Raw genomic sequence first — 25,326 nt, 5'->3', positions numbered from 1 at the left:
ATCTGCCTTTGAGGGAATTGGCAAATCACTGAAGTGGAACAAGTGACAAATTTGAGTTGATGAGTGACACAGAAAATGTGTCAGAGGTTACCTTTGTTGCCTTAGAAATCTGTTTTGGTTTTGAAATATTTGAACTGTTACCCAGAATACATAGGGAAATAACATCTTACGCAAAACAAAGTTTGGGGCCAGGTGCGGTGGCTCACACCTGTAATCCCAGCACTTTGGGAGGCTGAGGTGGGTGGGTCACTTGAGGCCAGGAGTTTGAGATCAGCCTGGCCAACATGGTGAAACCCTGTCTCTACTAAAAATACAAAAATTAGCCAGGCATGGTGGCTCATGCCTGTAATCCTAGCTGTTCAGGAGGCTGTGGCAGGAGAATTGCTTGAACCCGAGAGATGGAGGTTGCAGTGAGCCAAGATTGCGCCATTGCACTTCAGCCTGGGCAACAGAGTGAGACCCCATCTAAAAAAAATATATATATATATATATATATATATATGGAAGTGATTTAAATGAATGTAAGTTTTAGGATTATGGTGAGGGACTATGACCACCACTTCTTTTGTTTCCAGGGACAAACAAGTCAATAAATGATTAACACTGGTGTTGTGTGTTTGTGTCTATATAAAATGGAAAAGAGAATTAAGGACTTTATTTGGATAAGAAGGGGTATGTGTGTATATATATATTCACTGTTTCAGCAAATGGTGTATATTAGGTACATCATATGTATCAATCACTATGTAACTATATTTAACTTGCTACAGATAAGTGATTCATTTATTTACTTTATTTTGCATATATAGTCAGAGTTATAAAATGTACTTAATATTTCTCATTTTATGTCATGAATTATATTAAAAGTGATACTGATGATCAATAATTTGATTAAAAACCTGGCTATGTGACTATATAAAATTTTATAAATATCTAAATTCTGAATTAGTGTTTCATTTAAATACTGGGCATTATCTTATATCAAGTCTTATATCTGAGTTTCCATTATGAATATAGTGCTTAATATAAATAAATATCTGTTACATTTTGTGTGTTGCTTGGTCAAACACATAAATTTAAAATCATGTTTAGTACTAAGTTTTCCTCCCTGAGATCATTGTAATCCTAGAGAATTTGCAGCATAGTAATTTTAGATTTAAAATCTTTTTTTAAATTTTAGTTAACATAAAGTTTAAAACTGAAAACTACTTAGCAGGGTTTGCTTCTTCTTAAGAAAGATGAAACATAAAGCACAAAGTGATGTCACAGTATTATAAATAGGTTTTATCTCCATTTCTTCTTAAAATATGTTGTTATACAGACTGTTATGCCAGTCTTTTATGATGTCTTGAAAAGTCAAGGCTAAGTATGTCTTGTTCTTCCCCCACCCCCACACCAGTGTCTGAGAAAATTGATAGCAAAATACATTTTTAAATCTTTATTCACCAATTATTTACTGAGCCCTATTTATGTCAGGTGACATACCAGTCGCTGAGCATACAGTGATACAATTTCTATCCAGCTTATAGTTGGTGGGAAAGATAAACAATATAGTAGATAAGTTAGAGTTGTTTGTATTTAGTGATGACATATGTAAAAAGCTTAACTGATATTGTCATAATTTAATAGTTTCCACTTCTGTGGTTACATTTTCAAATAGTTATATGCTTAATGAGAACTCAGCTTTGATGCTCACCATATTGTTTCATATCCTCTGTATGTCACTGTTAGATCATTTCCAGTCTAAAAATACTATTTTCTATGTTTCACCTCAGAGCTGACTGTGTTTCATTAGTAGGTATAGAAATTCAAAGTGCTTAAGAATACTTAGTGCTGCAATATGGAAAGAAAATATTTGAAGCAGTTCTCATAATCCTTTGAATGAATTTGTGTGTTGCTATGTTAATAATTTATTATTTTTAATATTAAACGATTTATTAACATTTAAAATTTTTAAAGTGATACATAATAAATTTTCTGGGAGTAAGATGACCACAGAGATGTGAACTACAGTCCTAAATGTAATTCAAACAAAGGAAGAGGATAAACTAGCTAATACATTCCCCTACTTCCATCTGGAGGTAAAATAGTAGGCACTTTAAATGTTTTGCGTTCACAAAAAAGAAAAGAAACAGTCTTTTGTACTGGATATAGAGGGGAAAAAAATTACTACTCAGTTGCTCACAAGTGCACACAGGAGGAAACATTTTACAGATGGAATCAGAATAGTAGTTAAATGAGCAACCACCACTAAGAAAACATTTGCTTTTTAAAGTATAGAAGATACTATAGAGAGAACAGTTGTCCCCTCCGCCCCCAAAAAAAGACAATCCAGAAGATAGGCAAAACCATATTTTTCTTGCTTTAATACATACACTAGCATATTGCTTTATATGATTTCAAATGTAAGGGTTGTTGTTAAGTAAACTCTTGTGGTGAGACAAAACAAAAGCACTAGAAGAACAGACTTTTCGCTTATAGTTAATGAGTCTTAAACGGCAACATTTTAACCATACTCCACTGTTTTCAAAGCTCTGTGTTCTAAATAGTGCCTGACTTTGTTTTACGACAGGCAGTTGCGGCAGCATCCGCTGCTTCAAGAGATTTCAGTGGAATCGGTGGGTTAGGAGAGTTGTTGGAAAGTTCCTCAGAAGCATCAAAGTTAAGCTCCAAAAGTGCTAAGGAATGGAGGAACCGAAGGAAGAAAAGAAGACAGAGGGAGCACCATGGAGGAAACAATAAAGGAGAGAAAGACAGCTTTCCGAAATCCGAATCTGAAGACAGTGTCAAAAGAAGCAGCTTCCTTTTCTCCATGGACGGAAACAGACTGACCAGTGATAAGAAATTCTGCTCCCCTCATCAGGTAGGATTTTCTACTAAGTGCTCTGGTTTCTTTGTCATTGCGATTGCTTTTTACTTGTTGTATTTTGTTTTAGTACACTTTTGTGCTATCTGACTTCAGTGAGGGATGGGGAACTAACATTTAATATAGTTGTTTAAATTCTTATCATAGACTGTCTTCAAAGGGATTTTTATTAAACCGTTCATAAAATGTTCACCATTTTGGGACTGATATATATAGATATATTGATATCATATATATAATATATATATTGATATAACCTATATATATAAACCTGTGTGTGTGTATATATACATATATATGTGTGTATGTACACACACAACCTACGCTAACAGACTTTTCAGTGAGAGTTTGGGAATCTCTTGTTTACATTTTCCACTTTGAGACCCCAGATAAACTTATTTTCTTCGAGAATGAGTTTCTGCCTTTGGTATCCAAAGTTGTTATTGTAACACACACATAAATTTTGAAAAGAAATGTTCTTTGGGTTTTATCTTTATCCTTTGATATGAGAACTGGACTATGGTGAGTCTCTATTTTGCTTGCATAGGGTCATGCCATGGTACATTAGAATGAAATTATGACCTAAATGTTCTTGAAGAGAATAGCATCAAAGGTAGTCTATTTTGTGCTCTGATTTAATGCCAACTACCTAGTTCTTCATCATAGTTTTAAGTAAAAGAGTAAAAATTAGTTTCAATTATTTGTTGTTTAGTAAGTTTTATGGATTAGTAAGTTAATATATTGTTTACATATGTCTGGTGTAAAGAATAATTAGTTATAAAATCTGTGATAAGTACAATTATGGCTTTGAACACTATTTGGCACCATTAGAATTTCATGTGCTATGAATTGCAAATGCTTCTAATCATAACAATCTTGAATCAGAATTATACCCTAAAAATAATGCTTCGAGAGATAATATATAAGATTAATTTAATCAAAAACTGCAAATCAACCAAGAGGTATGATATATTTTTCATAAAGAAAGAAACTTCTGGCTGGGCGCGGTGGCTCAAGCCTGTAATCCCAGCACTTTGGGAGGCCGAGACGGGCGGATCACGAGGTCAGGAGATCGAGACCATCCTGGCTAACACGGTGAAACCCCGTCTCTACTAAAAATACAAGAAAATTAGCCGGGCGAGGTGGCGGGCGCCTGTAGTCCCAGCTACTCGGGAGGCTGAGGCAGGAGAATGGCGTGAACCCAGGGGGGGCGGAGCTTGCAGTGAGCCGAGATCGGGCCACTGCACTCCAGCCTGGGGCACAGAGCAAGACTCCGTCTCAAAAAAAAAAAAAAAAAAAAAAAAACAGAAAGAAACTTCTAAAAAAACAGAAGTAATAAACACAAAATTCAACATAGTATTTACTTTTGGTTGGGAGAAAAGGTAATATGCAAGTTCTCAGTGAATTTTTATAATCTAAGTTTAATATGTAAACAAATATTTTTAAAGAAAAAAGTAGACTATATCAATAACTTAAAACTTGTATTCTCATATTAGAACAAAATGGACATGAATACACAAAGAGTTTTAAGATAAAAGCCATTTAAGACAATATCAATATCAAGAAATTCAACTATTACTGTTTTGTGTAATACAAATATAAAATATATTATCAAATCAGTATAACACATTTGGAATTAACTTGAAGCTCTGGAGGGCAACTTGGTTTCTCAGATCAGATTTTTTTTTTCTTAAACAGTCACCCTTGATATTTTGGAATTCTTAAAACTATTAGGAGTTATTAGAATTAAGAGTATATGAAACTATAGCATAATGATGCTATAGTGAACACAAATGTTCGTGTTCATATCTCATCGCCAAACTAGTTCTGTGACCTTGGTCAAGTCAGTTGTACTTTGTAAAATTTCTGTAAAATAAAGTAAGAACACCTACATTAAAGAGTTTTACGGGACTAAGCAATATATCGAAAATCTGTGTGACAAAGAATAAGTCTCTTATTAAGTTAAAATTGATGAATGAATTTCAAATGAGGGAAACAAAACTTTTGAGTAGTTTTAATTACTCACAAATGTATGTACGCAGTTTGATAGTATTCTTTCCTTTATCGTTTCATCATTTTGCTCAAATAAAAGTTTGCAGATTAGTTCATTCAGTCCAATCAACAAATATTCATTGATCACCAACTATGTGGCAAGCATAATTCAAGATGCTGAAAATACCTCAAAGAACAAATGAGATTCAATTCACTGACCTCATGGAAATTTATTCCCAAGGAGACGGACAATAAACAACATAAATAAGTTATAGACTGCGTTAGAAGGTAACAAATGTTACGGAAAAAAAAGTAAGGAGGAAAAAAGGAACACGAGCCATAATTGGAAGAAAAATTTTAAATAGGGTGGTTTACAATGACCTCACTATTTAGACATTTTGGGAAAGATTTGGAGGAGGCAAAGGAAGAGGCTATCTTATGGAACAGCGTTCAAAACCCTGACATGGTAGCATGCCTGGAGTGCTTTAGGAGCAACTGGTAGACTTGGTTTGCCGGAGCTGAGGAAACCCCAGACAGGCAAGAGCAGGGAGGTTAGCTGATGGCCAATGTTTTAATACTAAAAACAGAAACAGTACATACATATGGTAGATGTCGTTCATTTTATATTTGTAAATAGAAGACAGATGGATAGATAGGTAATTTCAAAAGTGAAAGAAATAATCTATTAGTTTTAAATTTGCATCTCCCAGTAAAGACAGGCTAAGAGCATTAACACAACTAACAAGCAGAAATATACCATAAACGGTTTACAGTTTCTGATTCTGTAAACAGAAAAGGAATCTGGTAGAAAGAGAATCAGGGAAGGTGGTGGGGACAGGAAACATAAGATAGACAGTAAATACTGCTCAAATCAAATATATCTTCTGAAAATGTCAAAGCAGAGAGGCCATAAATTGTGGACACCCTGTCTTCTATTCACATAAATTACAAATGTTATTTTGTTTATTACATTATTTTATTTTTAAGCAGATTATATATGTTAGTAGTACAAAATAAAGAAGTATTTAAAAGTATAAAATGAAACCTCAAAATGCTAAGTACTTCCAACAAATACTCACTTTCCTTGTTCCCACTAGAACATCTTAAAATTCCCAGCATCTTTTTCCATCTTGACTTTTCCCAACCCACTTTGAATCCAAAGCCTACCTGCATGCTTGTGTCTTACAGACCTAATTTCTTCTATTTCCCCTTTTGTTACTGAAAATTAAGAAACAGTCTACATTTATCTTCTGGGAACAAGATGAAAAAGATACCTGGGAAATATGTTTTGACATGCCTGAGGCAAAGAAAGATAGCCTTTCACTCCTTAAAACATTAAAGCTGGTTTTCCCTAGAGAAAGTGTTGCCACATCTGTGGGTATTCCCTCCACTCTGCTGCATCTTCCAGTGTGTTATTTTTGGTTTATTTTCTCTGAATGCTATTTCTGTTATCTTCTTTTTCTGTCTCTGTTGCCTTGAAAGCTGCGCTCACACCCATTATTATACATTCCGAAGAGTGAATAGAAGTTTCGAATAAACTCAGAGATCTGGAACGCCTTTGAAAATACCTGACATAAAAATATCCAAATTAAAGGCATGTCCCAGATACATAATGGATGCACACACATACCACATACTCCCAACCAATACTGTGTAGGCCAATTTTCAGTTTTCAGAGACAGTTTCAGAACACAGGTGTATTGAGGTGATTACACTCAGCCATCCTAGGGACTAATGTAAGTCCAACTTAGTATTTCTCTGAGTGTAGGATGAGGTCCACCCTGTATTACAGTCACCTGGAATGTGTCAAGAAAATTCAGATTCCAGAGTCCCATCTGCTACTTGCTGAATCCATATTCCAAAAATCTGGGACCTAAAAATATATATTTTTAACTCTCAGAGTGATTCACATACACGCAAATGTTTCAAAACACTAATTCTGGGCTGGGTGTGGTGGCTCATGCCTCTAATCTCAGGGCTTTAGAAGGCCAGGGTGGGCAGATCACCTGAGGTCGGGAGTTCAAGGCCAACTTGACCATCATGGTGAAACCCTGTCTCTATTAAAAATACAAATATTAGCCAGGTGTGGTGGCAGGCACCTCTAGTCCCAACAACTCAGGAGGGTAAGGCAGGAGAATAGCTTGAACCTGAGAGGTGGAGATTGCAGTGAGCCGAGATTACACCACTGCACTTCAGCCTGGGCGACAGAGCGAGACTCTGCCTCAAAACAACGACAACAACAACAATAAAAACACGAGTTCTGGATATAACTGTTATTATATTGATCATTTAAATGGAATCTGAGGAAATGAAAAGCATTAGCATTCTTTATTAATGGGGGGATGAATTGATGTCTTCACATGATCTGATCTCTTGATCACTTTGCTGTAAAATCCCTCTACTGTCTGCCCTTCGGTAGACAAACCTGCTACAGGAATTAAGTATTACATAGACACACCCTCCGATGGACAAGCTGGACAGCCAACAGTTCCTGTGGAGAATCTAACCAAATCCAAAGGAACAGAGCACTTTTTAGTGAATAATATCCTTCCAGAATATCACTGAGACAGAGGACAACAAAGATTATTCTGGTGCTTTGCAGTCTGGGAAAAGCCATAAAAATAAAGCTAAAAATGGGGCCTACGAAAATCAGCATGACCTAATTAGGCAGAGGAACCAAAAATAAGTTTGACAGAGTCTGCCTTTTCTGTTTTTTCCACTAAAATCATTTTATTTGGTTTTACACTAAAGCTTAGAAGAGAGAGAAGATCCAGGAATGTTTGCTGCTGACATATGTATATGTATATGTATGTATGTATATTACCCTGGGTGTGAAGAGAAGTAGGAAAGGGAATGAGAGAGCGAGGAGGAATGCCATTGTTCATGATGAGGGGAGAAAACAAATATTCTGCAGACTGAATAGAGATGTTTTTGAAAACTATCTGCAAGACTAGAATACACACAGAATAATTTGGGGTTGCTAGTTTAAAATCCTTTCAAAATGTGCTAGAGGGAACTTCAAGCTAAATCCTCATTTTCTGGTACTAGGAAACAGTTCGCTTAACTTACTTGGGAATAGCTGTAATAAAAAACGTTTTGAATTGTCTCTTTTCAATACAGTTAAAGTAAAATCAGAAGTATATGCTGTTTTTTACACCACCCGCTGGTGAAGTCATGTTATATGTCTTGCTTTTATAAGCCAGTGTTATATTTTACACAAGAAGAGTAATTTATGTAGCAGTTTAGGAATCCTCTCTGTTGCGTTTGCTATGACATGTAGTCTCTCAAATAAGGTGAATCATTGGTTGCCATTTGGGAAACTGTTAGCAAATTTGGAAGACAACATCGTAGGTAAGTTTTGTGACTTCTATTCCCATGTGGGTAGAGACAAACCATTTCAGACAAAGAGTAAACTAATTTTCTTTCAGAATTCAAAAGAAGGGAATGGAAAAATAGTAGTTTTTTTTTAAAAAAAATAATTATCCTGAAGTGAAATACTGGCTACAATGCAACATTTGAAACAAATATTTTAAATTTGAGCCAACATTCTCACTTGAGCCAAAACTTATTCTCCAGGTTGCATTCCCTTCAGATTACAGCATTAAGAAGTAGAAGCTACTTACTATTTGTTTAACCACCACTCCCATCAAAAGTTATCATTTAGCCTTTTCAGCATCTGGTCCCTAACCTATAGCATTATGATAACCCAATCCACCTGAAGTGAAGACTTAAATTGCGAATCAGTATTGTTAGTCAGAAAAACACTCTTTTACTTAAATTTGCTTTAATAAAAGTATTAAAATATATGTGTCCTCTATAAATTTGATAATCCATGTTTAAGAGCAAGACTATACTAACTCAAAAGAAAATAGATCTTTTAATATTAATACTTTTATTTTTATTAAATAATTGTGTTCTCCCCCCACCCCATCCCATTCCTTTTTGCTTTCTCCGCAGTCTCTGTTGAGTATCCGTGGCTCCCTGTTTTCCCCAAGACGCAATAGCAAAACAAGCATTTTCAGTTTCAGAGGTCGGGCAAAGGATGTTGGATCTGAAAATGACTTTGCTGATGACGAACACAGCACATTTGAAGACAGCGAAAGCAGGAGAGACTCACTGTTTGTGCCGCACAGACATGGAGAGCGACGCAACAGTAACGTTAGTCAGGCCAGTATGTCATCCAGGATGGTGCCAGGGCTTCCAGCAAATGGGAAGATGCACAGCACTGTGGATTGCAATGGTGTGGTTTCCTTGGTGGGTGGACCTTCAGCTCTAACGTCACCTACTGGACAACTTCTCCCAGAGGTGATAATAGATGACCTAGCTGCCACTGACATTATTCACTAATTTGAAATAATCAAAGCCTGGACAGTTTAGGCTGTTATACCGTCCTGCTTCCTCAAAATGAAAAGTTGGTAAAAATAATACATGATTAATCAAAGGGAAAACAATAGAATATTGAGAATCAATTGAATTGTACGGGAGCATTAGCTTTTGTTGTATGGGAATTCATTGTAAGGGACCATGGCTTTAGGTTAAAAGGGCCCAGTTTTTAGAGTCTGCTTTGAAACACATATCTGCAAATTTGGTAGACCTACCAAGACAAATAATGGACATTTTCACCATCAAATCTGTAAGATGCATAATCACGAAGAATTGTAAAATTATCTATTCATATTCTGGAAAATTCATATTCTTAAAATTAAATATTATAAACAATTTGTTGATAATGGGCAGTTTCATACAACTGTCAATATTTACAGTGCTATTTTAAAATGACTCTAAAATGTGTTGTTTTTTAATAGGAAGAGATATAGAAATAATTAAAGAAATTTCAGGAAAGCACACACATTTCATTGTACATCTGTGTTTGTGCATGGAAAAAAATTGGCCCACGTATGTCAATATTGTCAATATAGCCTCAAAGAAAATAATTCAGCCTTGAGACTATATAATCATAGTATTTATTGGGGGGGAGATTGATCTGATTATTAATCATTGATAGAGGATAAAAATAATTTTCACCTAAATGAAATAAAATAATAAATGACTTTAGCATGTTTACAACAAATTTCCTTGAAAATTGTGACAGGTTAATTAAAATATTTCTGTAATATAATTGTGTTATACAACTGCATCCACTGGTGAATTCCTCTTAAATAGTACTACCTGCGATAACTTTTTTTTAAAAACAAAACTGTTTATAACTTAACAATAATTCAACATTTTATTCCTTGAAAATTCTTAACTGGAAAAATTGCATGTGGCATGATTTACCAAAGAAATGCTATGTGGTGTTGTATTACTTATTAGAAAGAGTGGTTTGAGCCATCAGTATTTGGTTTGCAGGGCACCACCACTGAAACGGAAATCAGAAAGAGAAGGTTAAGTTCTTACCAGATTTCAATGGAGATGCTGGAGGATTCGTCTGGAAGGCAAAGAGCCATGAGCATAGCCAGCATTCTGACCAACACAATGGAAGGTAAGAAGCAGGTCATGGAACAGTCAACTTTCTGTGATTATGTGCTTTGTGAACTATTCCTTCTTTTCATAGAGTTACTGAAGTCTGTTACCCAGATCAAAACTATATACTAGACCTAAGAATGTGATATATGGAGTATATTATCACATTGATTACAAAAACTAATATTGGCCTTATTTCTTTTTGAGTTGGGTCCTTACCTTGCTTGCAGAGTGATATTTCACCACTTGATATTATATCAATGAGGATTTCTTCTTATGTTATGTTACTCATATGCAAATAGAGTAAACTCTTCCCCCTTTCTAAGTCTTGGTATATAGAAGCATAAGGAAACATTTCTTTCAGGCTTTAGTCTGTTCTTCAGGCATGGAGGTGTTGATAGGGTTGTGGGAGCGCTTGAATGAGTTGGACAAATCAAAACCTGTCCTCCACTCCAAGAGAGATCCTACGAAAGGGTCTCTCTTCCATCTTCTACATACACAACAACCATTACATTCCTCCAAAGGACCATGGACAGATGTGTTCATTGATTTTGACATACAGGAATGGGCAGCAACTATTTATACACTAAACTTGTTCATACTTCACACAGTCCTCACTCCGTGAAGTCTGGAGAGAGAATATATTAGTACTGCCCTTTTTAGATCAATTGTATGTCAATTCTAACATATGTTCTTTAAAAAACATCTATTACATTTTGTATCACGTCTTCTTGGTGTATTAGATATACAGTCACATAATAATTATTTTGTAACAGGCCTCATCCATTAAAATTTCAAGTAATATTTTAAATACATGATGCTAAAATTCTAAAAGATATGTACCAGCCACAAAAGTAGATTTGAGTCTGAATGTATACTAAAAAGAAAGGCATACTACATTCTCATTGTGTGCAAGATGAATGTTGATATGGAAACTATGAGAGGAGAGAATAGTTCATAAATATTATCACACACATAAGGGATCACAACTTTAGACAATGTTTTTAAAAAGGTACTTTCAGAAGAAACCATAATTATTTAAAATTTTAATAGTTGTGTAATGCTTATTTAAAATTCTGTTTTGACAAAGAGAATACAGCAATTTAATCAATCATAACCTAGTGATTTTAAAGCAAAATATTAAATTCAAAGTGCTTATTTTCTGTATTTAAAAGAAAAAAGTCAATCTATATGACATTTTAATTAGTATTTTCTGAAAATATTTAATGGGATTGTCTTCTTAAGTTTCTTAAGTAATATGAATTTCTATTTTCAAATATAAGCATCAATTTTGTTAAATGATATAAAATCTACTGGCAATAATAACTCATTTTTGTTGTTATTTACTACTCTCCCTCTTTATTGTCCCTCCAGAACTTGAAGAATCTAGACAGAAATGTCCACCATGCTGGTATAGATTTGCCAATGTGTTCTTGATCTGGGACTGCTGTGATGCATGGTTAAAAGTAAAACATCTTGTGAATTTAATTGTTATGGATCCATTTGTTGATCTTGCCATCACTATTTGCATAGTCTTAAATACCCTCTTTATGGCCATGGAGCACTACCCTATGACCGAGCAATTCAGTAGTGTATTGACTGTAGGAAACCTGGTAAGTACATTTGAAGTTTACTTAATTACTTTGGCAGAGGTGGGAGACATAGACCAAAGGGAAAGATCTGTTTGTGCTGTGCTGAACCCAAAAATTGTATCCTCTTTCCTCATAGAAAGAAATATCTAAGCAATATTACAGGGAATCTCAGCAATAGAGCCTAAAACTCAACTGGTATGAATGCTAATTGTTTAGGCCAATGTCTGTGCTGATTGATCGTGGTGTCTTACCAGTTGTAAACATCTCAAAATCTTTACAGTTGTTCTTTCTGGAAATGTGGGTCCAGATAAACCAGAAGATCTAATCCTGGCTCCACAAACATGTGATTTTAACCCACACAGCCTCTAAAAAAATCATGTCCATTGAAAGGATGACCCAAAGATTGATGTATATTTTAAAAAAGAACATCATTGTTTCAAGTTAACTACCTAATAAAAAGCTTCAGTGATACTCATACAAGAAAATAAATAGTTGCTAAATGTGCATTTGTGATTTAGCCATACCTCTGGTTTAAATTACTGAGCATGCATCTGTGTCTGTGTGTGCTGATCAAAATGAGTGAACACGTAAGAAAAGGGTTTACATATATTATTAATCAAGACCTTGCCCTGTACTAACTCAAACAAACTTGGGGCAAGGGGTAGTGGGAAAACTGGAATGGAGGGAAAAGGTAGACTAACAAACTAAATAAAGGGCAGTATTGCAGTCTGACTTCAGGAACAGTCTTCATCAAGGGCTTAGATATGGCCTGCAAGTTCACTGCATCATTTGTCTTTAGGTCAGCAAATGTTCAGTAAAAGCTCACTGATTTTACATCTTACAACCTCTACACTGGAAAAAGCCTGAATCTCTTTTTGAGTCTCATTCCAAAGACTCCTGATAGAACTTCGGCATAATTTGGGTCAGATGCTCACCTCTGATTTAATCAGCTTTGGCAGAGGGTGGAATCGTGTTGAAAACATAGCAGTCCTGAGGAATCATGGGTGGAGGAGCAATTGCCAACAGAAGGGGGAAAGGAAATGCTAGTGGACAACTGGATAAATGTGTGCCCTAATAAGCGACCTCAAATTCTCTGCATTACGTGACTCAGTAGAATACTCACATATTCTTAAGATTTTCTTCATCTTTGGCAAAGGCCATGTCCCATTTTTCTGTTGCCTCTCTCAGTGTTTACATGGGAGTCACTCAATGAATAACCCACTGGTTGATACCTAGCCAAAAAGGCTGCTACAGGTAGCATGATTTTGCAAAAGAACACAGGCTTTGCAGTGGAGTGGAACTGAGTTTGACCTTAGTTGCCAGTGCTTACTAGTGATATGGCCTCTGGACAAGTCTGATAAACAATCTGAGTCTTTGTTTTCTACTATTGAAATGAGTGTAGTAATCCCCTTCGTGCGGAATTGTTGTGAAGGTCACATGAGGTAATGTGAAAGCACCTAGACTGTGCCTGGCATCTAGCATGTGCTCAATAAACAGTTTCCTTCCTCATATATATGCTATTACCCTTTCAGACCTTTCTTTGAAATAATGATGGAAAATATTTCTGGTGTAGTTCTTGTATTTTTCCCAGGATATTGGACAGTCAGGGAAGTTGAACAGGTGAAGGAAGATTTTGGAAACTTGCCAGAGTGAAACAGTAAATATAGAATTCCAATGTTGGAGCAGTTGAGTATGGAAACACAGGATAAGAGAGGCTGGATTATAAGATGATTGAATGAAAAAGCACATGACAAAAGCATCAAATCTAGGTCCTAGTCAAAGTGGTCATGGTAAATATCTGTGTGGTTTTGAAAAGTCACTTAGATCCTTGAGTCTATTTTCTCAACACACATATAAACAATGAGTGTGTTGGACTAAATGACTTTTTATGTATGTTCCAGTTCTACAATTCTATTACTTGATGGGTAGTAACTGAAATAATGAGGTGGGAAAGTGGAATGGGAGACTGATGCCTGGTAGATTGTTGGTGATAGAACCATCTATAAGTTCAGTTTAGTGCTGGGGAAACAAAACTTGTCAAGATAGAGAGCATAAATTATAGGGAACGGACCTGAGTTATTTATTTCTAACCATAACAATAGGAGAATATGTAAAGTGACTGACTCTATTGGTTGATACCTCCTTACTATAATGATTAACATATCAATAATGCATTGCATAATTTACAAAGCATTTGTTCATAGAATATCTTATTTCCTACCCATAACAACCTTTATCATAAATATTTATACATATGAAAGTAATACATATATTTAATATATAGGCAGAGAGAGAGCATGTGAGGGAGAAAGACAGAATTTCTATCATGGGTGCTTAGCTGACTTAAGACTATATTATAGATCATAGATGATTACACAGCATGTTTTGTGGAGAGCTTATAATTTGCTCATTAACATATATTTAGAATATCTATGGACTAGTTTATTACGGCTCAAATTATTGCATACTGCCTTATATTATACATGAGGACATTGAATTGTGGAATTTTCCATCTTAACTTAGATCAACCTACCCCATTTTGTATTGTTTCTGCAGTACATAAAAATTAATCACTTCCTAGTTGATGAGATTAATCAAATTTGAATATCAAGAGACCTTGAATCTCAATTAAGTTTTGCTAAGGTGCTCTGTATTTTTGTGGAGTATTTTTCTGTTTGTTTTTTAATCATTATAAAATGCTTGCAACCATCATAGGGATTCAATAAGCAAAAAATAGCCTATCAATCGTAGTAGGTTAGACAACATCTTCATCATAACAAACATTTCCAACCTACCTGAAAATGCTGAAACTAGATTAAAATGTACCAAAAACAATCCCATTGATTTTTAGGGCCTTAACTGAAAACATTTACAGAGATATAGCTGTCATTTTGGATTACTAGCTGTAATAAAAATATTATTTTTAATGAAAAGTTTCATGGTGGGATTACATTTTTAGATAAGCGTAAATTTAGGGTATATGTTTTTAAAGGCATGAGATCTAGTCATTTTAGAAGAGCTGAAAATACCACCTTATGATTTTCTATAGAAAGAGATGTTTGTAGATTATTTCCCTGGATGGTTCTAGCTCACTTTAAATAATATATTTCTATCATCAGAGTGCCTATTTCAAATAATAACTGCTTCTAAAAGTTTTATACAAGAAATAAAATTTGTATAGTTAGAACTTACTTTGTATTTACCAGGCAAAATCACTATTTGAAAAAAAGAATCTTTGATGTGTTATTCTGTAAAATGAAAAATATATTTTTCAATGGGCATTTCACCATATACCTGGATTTTCATGTACTAGGCTTGCTTAAAATACATTTTATTTCTATTTGAGTGAATGGATGACTACCGTCAGGCTGTTTTTCTTTCTGTGATGGGTATTTTTCATCTGTGATTGGAAACAATGAAGTGTTAGCTGAATTTATACATCTGTAAGGGTGGATCAATATTTCTTTTAAGTAATACAATGTTTTAGGAAACCAAATAATTGTTATACTGTTATTTTGACAGAATTCCTTCAAGATAAAGGCTGATTTATCTTGGTAAATGCTAAGCTTGACTTTACAGTCATAAATTGTAATTTTTAACTATAGTGAATTAAGAGAATTGCTTTAAAAGATTTTCTGCAAGAGTGATTTCACAATTCTTCATGTCCTGTGTCTCTCAGCCTATCATTTTGAGTTAAAAAATAAATGTGTTTGTTTCATTGTTTTTCTTTCTATTGTCAAATACACATTTAGCTAGCCACTCAAGTGATTTATTAATCTTATTTACATGTATATGCATACTGAGTATTTTCTCCTGCTGGTTTCAGTTAAATCTGCAGTTTGTTACTCTACTAATCCATTAACCTTAATTCTGAGGCATGCATCCAGAGATCGTTATAAACCATTTACGGCAAACTTACTCTTGTTTCAGGAATGTTTATAAAATTATAGAAATAAGATGGTATCCCTTAAAAAACACAAAATCAAAAACAAAATATGGTTTTTATGAAATCAATTTTTAATAACTTTCAATAATATGTGGATTTGTTCCTGATGCAATACTACCCAGAAATGAATTTGGTTGTGATTGTGTTAGACATGTAGTGTACCAACAAGGGCAATAATTCAGGAGCTATTATTCAATACCAGATTTAAAATGTAGACCACGAAATGTTTTAAAATTAGTGTTTTTCTTGGAAATCCAGCAGATTCATTAAATAATATCACTCTGGGCCGGGCGCGGTGGCTCAAGCCTGTAATCCCAGCACTTTGGGAGGCCGAGGTGGGTGGATCACGAGGTCAGGAGATCGAGACTATCCTGGCTAACACGGTGAAACCCCGTCTCTACTAAAAATACAAAAAACTAGCCGGGTGTGGTGGCGGGCGCCTGTAGTCTCAGCTACTTGGGAGGCTGAGGCGGGAGAATGGCGTGAACCCGGGAGGCGGAGCTTGCAGTGAGCCGAGATCCGGCCACTGCACTCCAGCCTGGGAGACACAGCGAGACTCCGTCTCAAAAAAAAAAAAAAAATAATAATAATAATAATAATATCACTCTGCTTAATAAAATACTCTCCTAGAGGGGAAAAAAAAAATGCTAGACATGACTGGGTGTGGTGGCTCATGCCTGTAATCCCAGTACTTTGGGAGGCTGAGGCGGGCAGATCACTTTGGGTCAGGGGTTCGAGATTGGCCTGGCCAACATGATGTGAAACCCTGTCTCTACTGAAATTACAAAAATTAGCTGGGCATGGTGGCCCACTCCTGTAATCCCAGCTATTTGGGAGGCTGAGGCAGGGGAATCACTTGAACCTGGGAGGCGGAGGTTGCAGTGAGCCGAGATCGTGCCACTGTACTCCAACCTGGGCAACAGAAGGAGACAATGTCTCAAAAATAAATAAATAAAAATGAAAATGAAAACAAAAAAAAAAAAGCTAGACTTGAGTTGATTTGTCACATTTTCTCACTTTAAATTTTAGATATTTTTATTCCTGACTATTAATGTTCTTCTTTATAAATTCATGTAGCATCAGTGTTTTTCAGTGCTCTTGAAGTAGTGCTGATCTCTATTTTTAGGTCTTCACTGGGATTTTCACAGCAGAAATGGTTCTCAAGATCATTGCCATGGATCCTTATTACTACTTCCAAGAGGGCTGGAATATCTTTGATGGAATTATTGTCAGCCTGAGTTTAATGGAGCTTGGTCTATCAAATGTGGAAGGATTGTCTGTACTGCGATCATTCAGACTGGTATCTATTTATATATATTCCTGTCGCTCATTGGCACATTTATTTTGAAATTGAATCAATGTATATTTATATAATTTTTAATTTTAATTTTAATTTTACATCAATATATAACATTCTAAAAAATTATAAACATCCTCTTTAAGTATAAACAGTTTCTAAGATTGATGAAAGCGTTTGAAATACTTTATAATGATTAGGTATGTAGGGCACATCTGAAAACCTACGTGTACTTCCCAAAACTGTGTTTTCAGTTTATGAAGTTTTTTTGGCCTTACAGTCTGTAAAGACATGCAAATAAGAATTTTAGGCCCCAATTAATTTTAGCTTTTTATTAACCCTACTTCTATCAATGGGGACTGTTTTAAAGCAACATGCGGGGAAATATTTGATGTTATTAATATCTTAAATAATTGTATAACAAACTTTTTAAATTATAGCACAATTTTATTGAGAAATATATACAATTTTTATTGAAAATTAAGCAAAATGTGTATTCAAATTTTTTCTGTACATTTGTATCATATTATTTAGTTTATTTTACTTTTATTTTATTTGGCCCATAAAAATATATGATTTATACTTTTAATATTTCTTTTTACTCTCTAAAATAGAACCTGAAGATAACATTAGTTTGCTAATTTAAAAATGTCTCTAATCAAAATATCAATTTGTTTACATGGGCATATCTTTTGATGAATCAGAAATGTTTTATTTATTATTTCTGAAATGTTTTATTATTTTTACTTTTGCCCTTAAATGATATTATGACCTGATTTACAATTCTAATATTGTTAACACTGGTTTTTCTGGATTTGAAATTGAATTAGTTCAGCATATTTTGAGTTTTTACATCTACCACATGTGGTTCTATGATACCACATACTAATAAAATAATGTATAAAATTATATTATGATTACTACTAAGAGCATCTTTTCACTTCATTACAGCTTAGAGTTTTCAAGTTGGCAAAATCCTGGCCCACACTAAATATGCTAATTAAGATCATTGGCAATTCAGTGGGGGCTCTAGGAAACCTCACCTTGGTATTGGCCATCATCGTCTTCATTTTTGCTGTGGTCGGCATGCAGCTCTTTGGTAAGAGCTACAAAGAATGTGTCTGCAAGATCAATGATGACTGTACGCTCCCACGGTGGCACATGAACGACTTCTTCCACTCCTTCCTGATTGTGTTCCGCGTGCTGTGTGGAGAGTGGATAGAGACCATGTGGGACTGTATGGAGGTTGCTGGCCAAACCATGTGCCTTATTGTTTTCATGTTGGTCATGGTCATTGGAAACCTTGTGGTACGTATGTATTACAAATGCTGATAAATTAGAACAAGAGCAGACAGTAGCTGGGAAGGTGGCCAGATATGGTAAACATATCTCTGGTTTATAGTAAGTGGCCTAGACTAAAATCCCCCTATTAACACTCTGAGAATGAGCAAGTTATTTAACCTCTCCTGGACTCTGGTTTCCCATTTTTTATGACATTGGGATAACAAAACTGAAATCATATCTTTGATGTAAAGATTAAATCAGGGGTATTTATGAATGCCTGAGGGGCATAACTATTAGATTTTCCTTTCTTCTTCAAAGAAAGTAAATTTTTATCACTAAGACGAATTGTGTCCTAATATTGTTTTGATATGAAAATGACCTCTACTAAATCTAAAAAGACAACTATCTATTCTATAATCAAATTGCTCTTTGCATGTTCATAGTTCATGTAGTTGGCTTACTCAGAGATATAGGTCATATACTACCAAGTTTTGAAGACACATTTCAGTGAAGTAGACCATTATATTTTAGCTATGCATTGTAATTATCCAAGTAACTTGGAGGAGGACAAAATGTTTCCTTCCCTGAATTTGCATTACTAAAGGAATACCAATTATTACAGTTTAACTTATTCATATGTATGGACATTGTTCAGACTCAAAGGGCTTAGTTTTAACTGTGACTTAAAATCACTAATATAAAAACATAGTTTATATAGTTAGATGTTTAATGCTTAAATTTCTCAATCATGTGTGGGCAAAGCATTTCTTTATGTCATTACATTAGGCCTTTCCTTTGAGGGGGATACATTTCAGATAAACTTGTTCAAAAGAATGCTACTGGGATACCTACAAACACGCAATTTTTTTCTCCAGAATAGTAAATTAGGGAGCTCTAGATTCTGAAAAAAATCTGATACAGAAATAGGGAAACAAACTGGGGCTTTTGCCTTGCATGTCTTCCTATAGTGTAACATATTCTGAAACTCAATAACTAACTCCATTTCAGGCTAAAAATATTGTTATAAATTTTCTTTTACATCAGAAATAATGAATTATTCCTGCATTAACCATAACTTACCAGTTGGCTGGGTAGCTTTTTCACATTCTGAGAGTTAATATTGCCTCATACTTTCTACACACATGCACACACACACAAAGAAAGAAAAAGAAAACTTATGAGTTTAGCCTAAACCCTGGTACACTTTTTGATTTCTCTCCATCTGTTGAGCTATTTGAACACATAAATTTCAAAGTGTATTTGATGGGAAACATGTTAAATCGTATATAATTTGACTTAGAAATTTCTGCTGTTATAAAAGTTTGTGGCCATCGGGCCAAAGGAATTTGTATTTCAAGTGCATCATTTGGTACATATCATCAGGCTATTAAATAAATGAGTTCATTCTTTATATACATGAAGCTAGAAATTCCCTAGGGAAAAAAAATGGTAAGATGAAGTAAGATAAAATGATTAAGATGAAAGTATCTTTTTTTCTCTCTCATTGGCAAAAACCTTGAGGGCGAGATTTTGTCTTTTCCCTGGCAAACCTGAGTAGACACCATTTAAAATCTTAGAAGCTCTGCTTTCCTATTGTCCCTCCCAACAGGAAAAAAGGAGAGGTGCTTGTTTTATCGTTTTGCCCTTAGAGCAGGATATCAAGTCTTTTAAAGAGTGTGTGACTTAGGCATGGCATCTGAAATATAGTAAGCATTCAATAAACATTTGCTGAAATAATTTTAGCAAAGATCTGAGTTCCCTTTTTAGGCTGTTATTTAAATGCATATTTCAATATTAAAATAGTTTTTTTCGTTTTTTCTTTTAGGTTCTGAACCTCTTTCTGGCCTTATTGTTGAGTTCATTTAGCTCAGACAACCTTGCTGCTACTGATGATGACAATGAAATGAATAATCTGCAGATTGCAGTAGGAAGAATGCAAAAGGGAATCGATTATGTGAAAAATAAGATACGGGAGTGTTTCCAAAAAGCCTTTTTTAGAAAGCCAAAAGTTATAGAAATCCATGAAGGCAATAAGATAGACAGCTGCATGTCCAATAATACTGGAATTGAAATAAGCAAAGAGCTTAATTATCTTAGAGATGGGAATGGAACCACCAGTGGTGTAGGTACCGGAAGCAGTGTTGAAAAATACGTAATCGATGAAAATGATTATATGTCATTCATAAACAACCCCAGCCTCACCGTAACAGTGCCAATTGCTGTTGGAGAGTCTGACTTTGAAAACTTAAATACTGAAGAGTTCAGCAGTGAGTCAGAACTAGAAGAAAGCAAAGAGGTAAGAATGCTTTTAAATTTTTTGTTGCATTTCCTATGATAACCATGTACTACAGTTATTTACTATTTTCATTGTACTTATATGCATTATTAAAAAGTAATATTGAAAGTCATATATATATATATATATATATATATATATATATATATATATATAGTGATGCTGGAAAATCACCAGATACTCTTTATGGGGAAATGCATTTCTAAAAATTCCAACTTTTCACAAGAAATTAAACCATTCTGAGTATTTAGTATATTCATTTTCTTGATCGTTTGAAAATGTGGTTTAAAAATGTGGCCTTTTAGGCTGGGCATGGTGGCTCATGCCTATAATCCCAGCACTTTGGGAGGCCAACAAGGCTGATCATTTGAGTCCAGGAGTTCAAGACCAGTCTGGACAAGATGGCGAAATCTCCTCTCTACAAAAAAATATGAAAATTCACTGGGCATGGTGGCACATGCCTGTAGTCCCAGCTACAAAGGAGGCTGAGGTGAGAGGATTGCTTGAGCCCAGGAGGTAGAGGCTGCAGCGAGCCATGATCACATTACCCTACTCAACCCTGAGTGACAAAGCAAGACCCTATCTCAAAAAAAGAAAAGTAGCCTTCCAAAAAAGAGATGTTATTTAATACATTACACTCTCAACTACATTATGTTCTTTAAAAAAATAAATGAACTTATTTTCTTGATCTCCTTACTCTCTATATTAGGTTTTGCTTATTTTTATGTGAAAATTTATGTACTTTTGTTAACCTCTGAAAGTCTGATTCACTATGATAGTGTTTCATTTATGAAAGTGTTATACACATTAGGAAAGTGCAAGTAGGACTGATTATATTTTGCCCAGTCAAGGATGAGCAAATCTATAGTCTTCCAGAGTAACTTGAAAATACTAAGAACTACTTTAAAAAGCTTCACTTGAGGGCTATAGTTATTTCGTAGATTAATTAACCTGCTCTTACTGTTGTATTACTAAGGAAGAGAAAAAAGAAGGAAGGGAGGAAGGAAGGAACGAAGGAAGGAAGGAAGGAAGGAGAGGAGGGAGGGAGGGATGAAAGAAGGAAGGAAAGAAGGAAGGAAGGAAGGAAGGAGAAAGAAGAGGGAAAGAGAGGAAGGAAGGAAGGAAGGAGAGGAGGGAGGGATGAAAGAAGGAAGGAAAGAAGGAAGGAAGGAAGGAGAAAGAAGAGAGAAAGGAAGGAAGGAGAGGAGGGAGGGAGGGATGAAAGAAGGAAGGAAGGAGAAAGAAGAGGGAAAGGAAGGAAGGAAGGAAAGAAAGAAAGAAAGAAAGAAAGAAAAAGAAAGAAAGAGAAAGAAAGAAGAAAGAAAGAAAGAAAGAAAGAAAGAAAGAAAGAAAGAAAGAAAGAAAGAAAGAAAGAAAGAAAGAAAGAGAAAGAAAGGAAAGAAGGAAGGAAGGAAGGAAGGAAGGAAGGAAGGAAGGAAGGAAGGAAGGAAGGAAGGAAACTAATCATCCTACTGCATGATTAGTATTCTTAAGTTTCTATCATAGTAGTAATTGTATTAATTCTTCAATTCTGTGTTGTGGAAAAGAGGATTAAAATTCTTTACTATTATTTATATATAGACATTTAATATATGAATACAAAGTAAGTCTAGTACAGATGGAGTTATAAAAGACACGTTTTAGCTTAAGGGTATAATGTTGACACAGTGGGAACCAAACCAACAATGTATGATTTTGTGAGCATATTTTGGAACTCTTTTTTGTAAATAAGCGTATCAACAAAATTTGATCTGAAATCCTTATAATAGGTAACTGACAATCTTACAACTCATAGCTTCCTGAGTTTTTTCAGGTATTTTAGAGTTGCTGAAAGATAGTATGATAATAAATTGGAAAATATTTTGAAAAAGGTAAAATACCTACAAAATTAGGTAGTGATTTTTTTCTCTGAATTCCATTTAAAGTCTGCTTAGTGAGTTCAATTCTAATTTATGTTGCTCATTCTGACAAACTAAGAATTCAACTCTAATTTTATTTCTGATCACTTGGTATGAATTTATGTAAGAAGCAATACCAGTCAATTAACAAGAACTTACTGAGCACTTTTTGTGAATTCAGCAATCTGCTGGATGCTAGGGGTGAAGAAGAGCTCTATAACAAAACTCTCCTTCAAGGAAATCTCAACATGTTTGAGTAAGCTAACATGAACTCATGAAATCATTAAAGACCCATTAAAAAGTTTAATCCTGTCAGGTTGCATATGAGGCTATAGATATTGAGGACAGCAAGAGTCATTGCTAAATGGAAGAGATAAAATTGAAATAGGCCTCAAAGTTTGGGTCAATATAGATTAACAGAAAGCAAAATGCTGAAGCTTACTAAAGGAAAGCTGGAGCTGACAGTGAGCTTGGTATTAAAGAGAGTTTAGGGTTATTATTGCAGATTATCATGCAGTGATAATCTACAGAGGTAAGTATTGGTTGAATATATAGTGGAAAATATGTTTGAATGTGTGAGGTAGTTTCAGATTATAAAGTTTTAAAGTAAGCCACAGTGTTTGGAGTTAATAGGGAGCTATTTTCTGTTCTGAAGTAGGGGAAGGCAATAGGAAAGTGCTGTTTTAAGAACATTAATTTGACATCAAAGAGTAAAACAGTTTAGAGTGAAAGATAAGAAAGATTATCTTGGGGAATGTGGTGATAATCATTCGATAGCAATGAGGTGATAAAATTCTCAGCTAGGGTAATAAGTAATGAGAATTGAGACTCATTGGCAACCTGAGAAACCTACTAAAGAATCTGGGAAAATGGAAAAACAGCAATGCCACTTTCTGAAATGGCCTTTAAAAAGGGCTACCCGGTTTATGTTGGAAAAGGAGTTCAATTGGGATATACTGAATTGGAAGCATCAGTGTTGGGAAACAGTCTGAGTCAGAGGTCAGGGTTTAAAAATAAGGTAAAATGTTTGATAATGCAGATTTTATAATTACCTGATTCCCTGAAAATGAAGGAGCTCATCAAATAAGTAATTATAAAGTGAAAGAAAAAAGAGAAAACTAGAGACAAAGTAGCATAAAAACTTGGGGTCAAAAAGAGGCAGAAAAGCTAAAAGGCAGAAAAACTTTTTCTAGATTAATACCACAGAATTTTTTGACATCAGATTTATGGAAAGTAAATATCTTAATTTCCTCCTACCGAACAGTTGGTTTCCAAACTACTTTAAAAATTTCATAATGACCACAGATATTTCAAATGACTGCTCATTATCATGTCTTTTTAATGGTTTAAACATCATAAATTTAGAATAACAAGATATAAATCTCTCCCTTGTTATGTAATCCTGGAAAACATTTCTTACCTGAACAAAAAGGTCTTCTAGGGTGATTGTGATAACTACTTTATCCTCTTCCAAGCTAAATTTTGAATACATAGAATTCAATTACAAAATGTAAAGAAATTATTTAAAATATATAAATATGTTAGTGGGAAAATCATTAAATAAATATAAAGGTATGTATTTTTATAAAGCTAGAATAAAATTTCAAATTATCTTGCACAGTAATATTAAATTCATCCAACAATAAATTTTATGTGAATGATTTAGTCAAATGAATACTTTAAAAACCCACCAAAACAGTAACAGGGCAACTCTCATACATGCTCACACACAAGATAAAAAGCAGACAGTTTTTAAAATAAAAAGCCAATACCAGCATGTTCTAATATTATAGAGCAGATTAGATGAATTCTAGCAAAGTGCATTTTTTATTTGAAATTTCCAAAAGCTGCTAGCACACTTCAGGTGCACACTTACATTGGCTGGGTTATTCCTTTTTAATAGGTATCACACACACACGAACACATTTAAAATAACATATCCATAAAGTGACATTTTGGTTCATGTTTCTTAGGTTTTTGACACAAGTAGCAAGAGAACATTGAACTTTACTTTGCAGAGCACAGAATATCCTTCCTCTTTGCTAATAAAGGAAGCACTCATATAAGTTAAACCCACCAGAGTTATACATTTTTCACTAAAAAAATTTCATGAAATGTCTACTTGAAGAGGAGACAGTAAATTAATCATTAATTTATATGGTATTTGAAAACTCCAGTTACTGTATTTCTTCTGTTCATTTTCCTAATAAAGGATACCTGACTAGTGCAGCTAAAGAGAAATGATCCCTAGAAGATTTTAGAGATAAACATAGGAATTGCTGTTATATATGTGTGTGTATATATCTGTATATATGAATACCACTAACATAAATAGGCTGGTATGGAAGCAAATACAAACTTTTGCATGAAAAAAGGTCAGGAAATTGAAGGCATGGATTTCAAAATAGTGATTTTTTTTTTAATATTGCAAAAACTTGGAATTATACGAATCTTTTTGAGACGCTCTAATGTAGAATTTGTTTTTATTTTTTTAAGTTCTCATAATCACGATTTCTTGAAATATTTCTATAACTATGAATTTTTACAATTTAATTCTTAAAAGATTATTGGTTTGTCTTCCTAAGTGAAAGATATAGAATAAATGCTTTTAACAATCATATTTGAAGTTGAATTCCAAACACAATCTAGCAATATCATACTGTGACCTTCACCGCTTACCATTCTTACTTCT

At 34.4% G+C, this 25,326-nt stretch overlaps 1 protein-coding gene across 16 annotated transcripts in view; it reads left to right on the top strand.

The window, feature by feature from the left end:
• SCN3A (sodium voltage-gated channel alpha subunit 3) overlaps window positions 1–25,326 on the top strand; it is a 116,726-nt gene that overhangs the window by 55,997 nt on the left and 35,403 nt on the right. For 6 of the 16 annotated variants that reach the window (XM_045367176.2, XM_074009362.1, XM_005573347.4 and 3 more), the window contains 7 exons: window positions 2,573–2,863; window positions 8,816–9,163; window positions 10,208–10,340; window positions 11,696–11,934; window positions 16,986–17,159; window positions 18,108–18,464; window positions 20,266–20,736. In XM_045367176.2, coding sequence (XP_045223111.2) covers window positions 2,573–2,863; window positions 8,816–9,163; window positions 10,208–10,340; window positions 11,696–11,934; window positions 16,986–17,159; window positions 18,108–18,464; window positions 20,266–20,736 — 2,013 coding nt within the window. Of the gene's footprint in view, window positions 1–2,572; window positions 2,864–8,815; window positions 9,164–10,207; window positions 10,341–11,695; window positions 11,935–16,985; window positions 17,160–18,107; window positions 18,465–20,265; window positions 20,737–25,326 lie in introns of those variants that run through there. The other 10 variants (XM_005573349.4, XM_005573350.4, XM_074009368.1 and 7 more) reach the window with 4 other exon arrangements.

Source organism: Macaca fascicularis, chromosome 12 (genome assembly GCF_037993035.2).
Source record: "Macaca fascicularis isolate 582-1 chromosome 12, T2T-MFA8v1.1".
Taxonomy (NCBI): Eukaryota; Metazoa; Chordata; class Mammalia; order Primates; family Cercopithecidae; genus Macaca; species Macaca fascicularis.
This window is presented reverse-complemented; position numbering and strand designations above follow the sequence as displayed.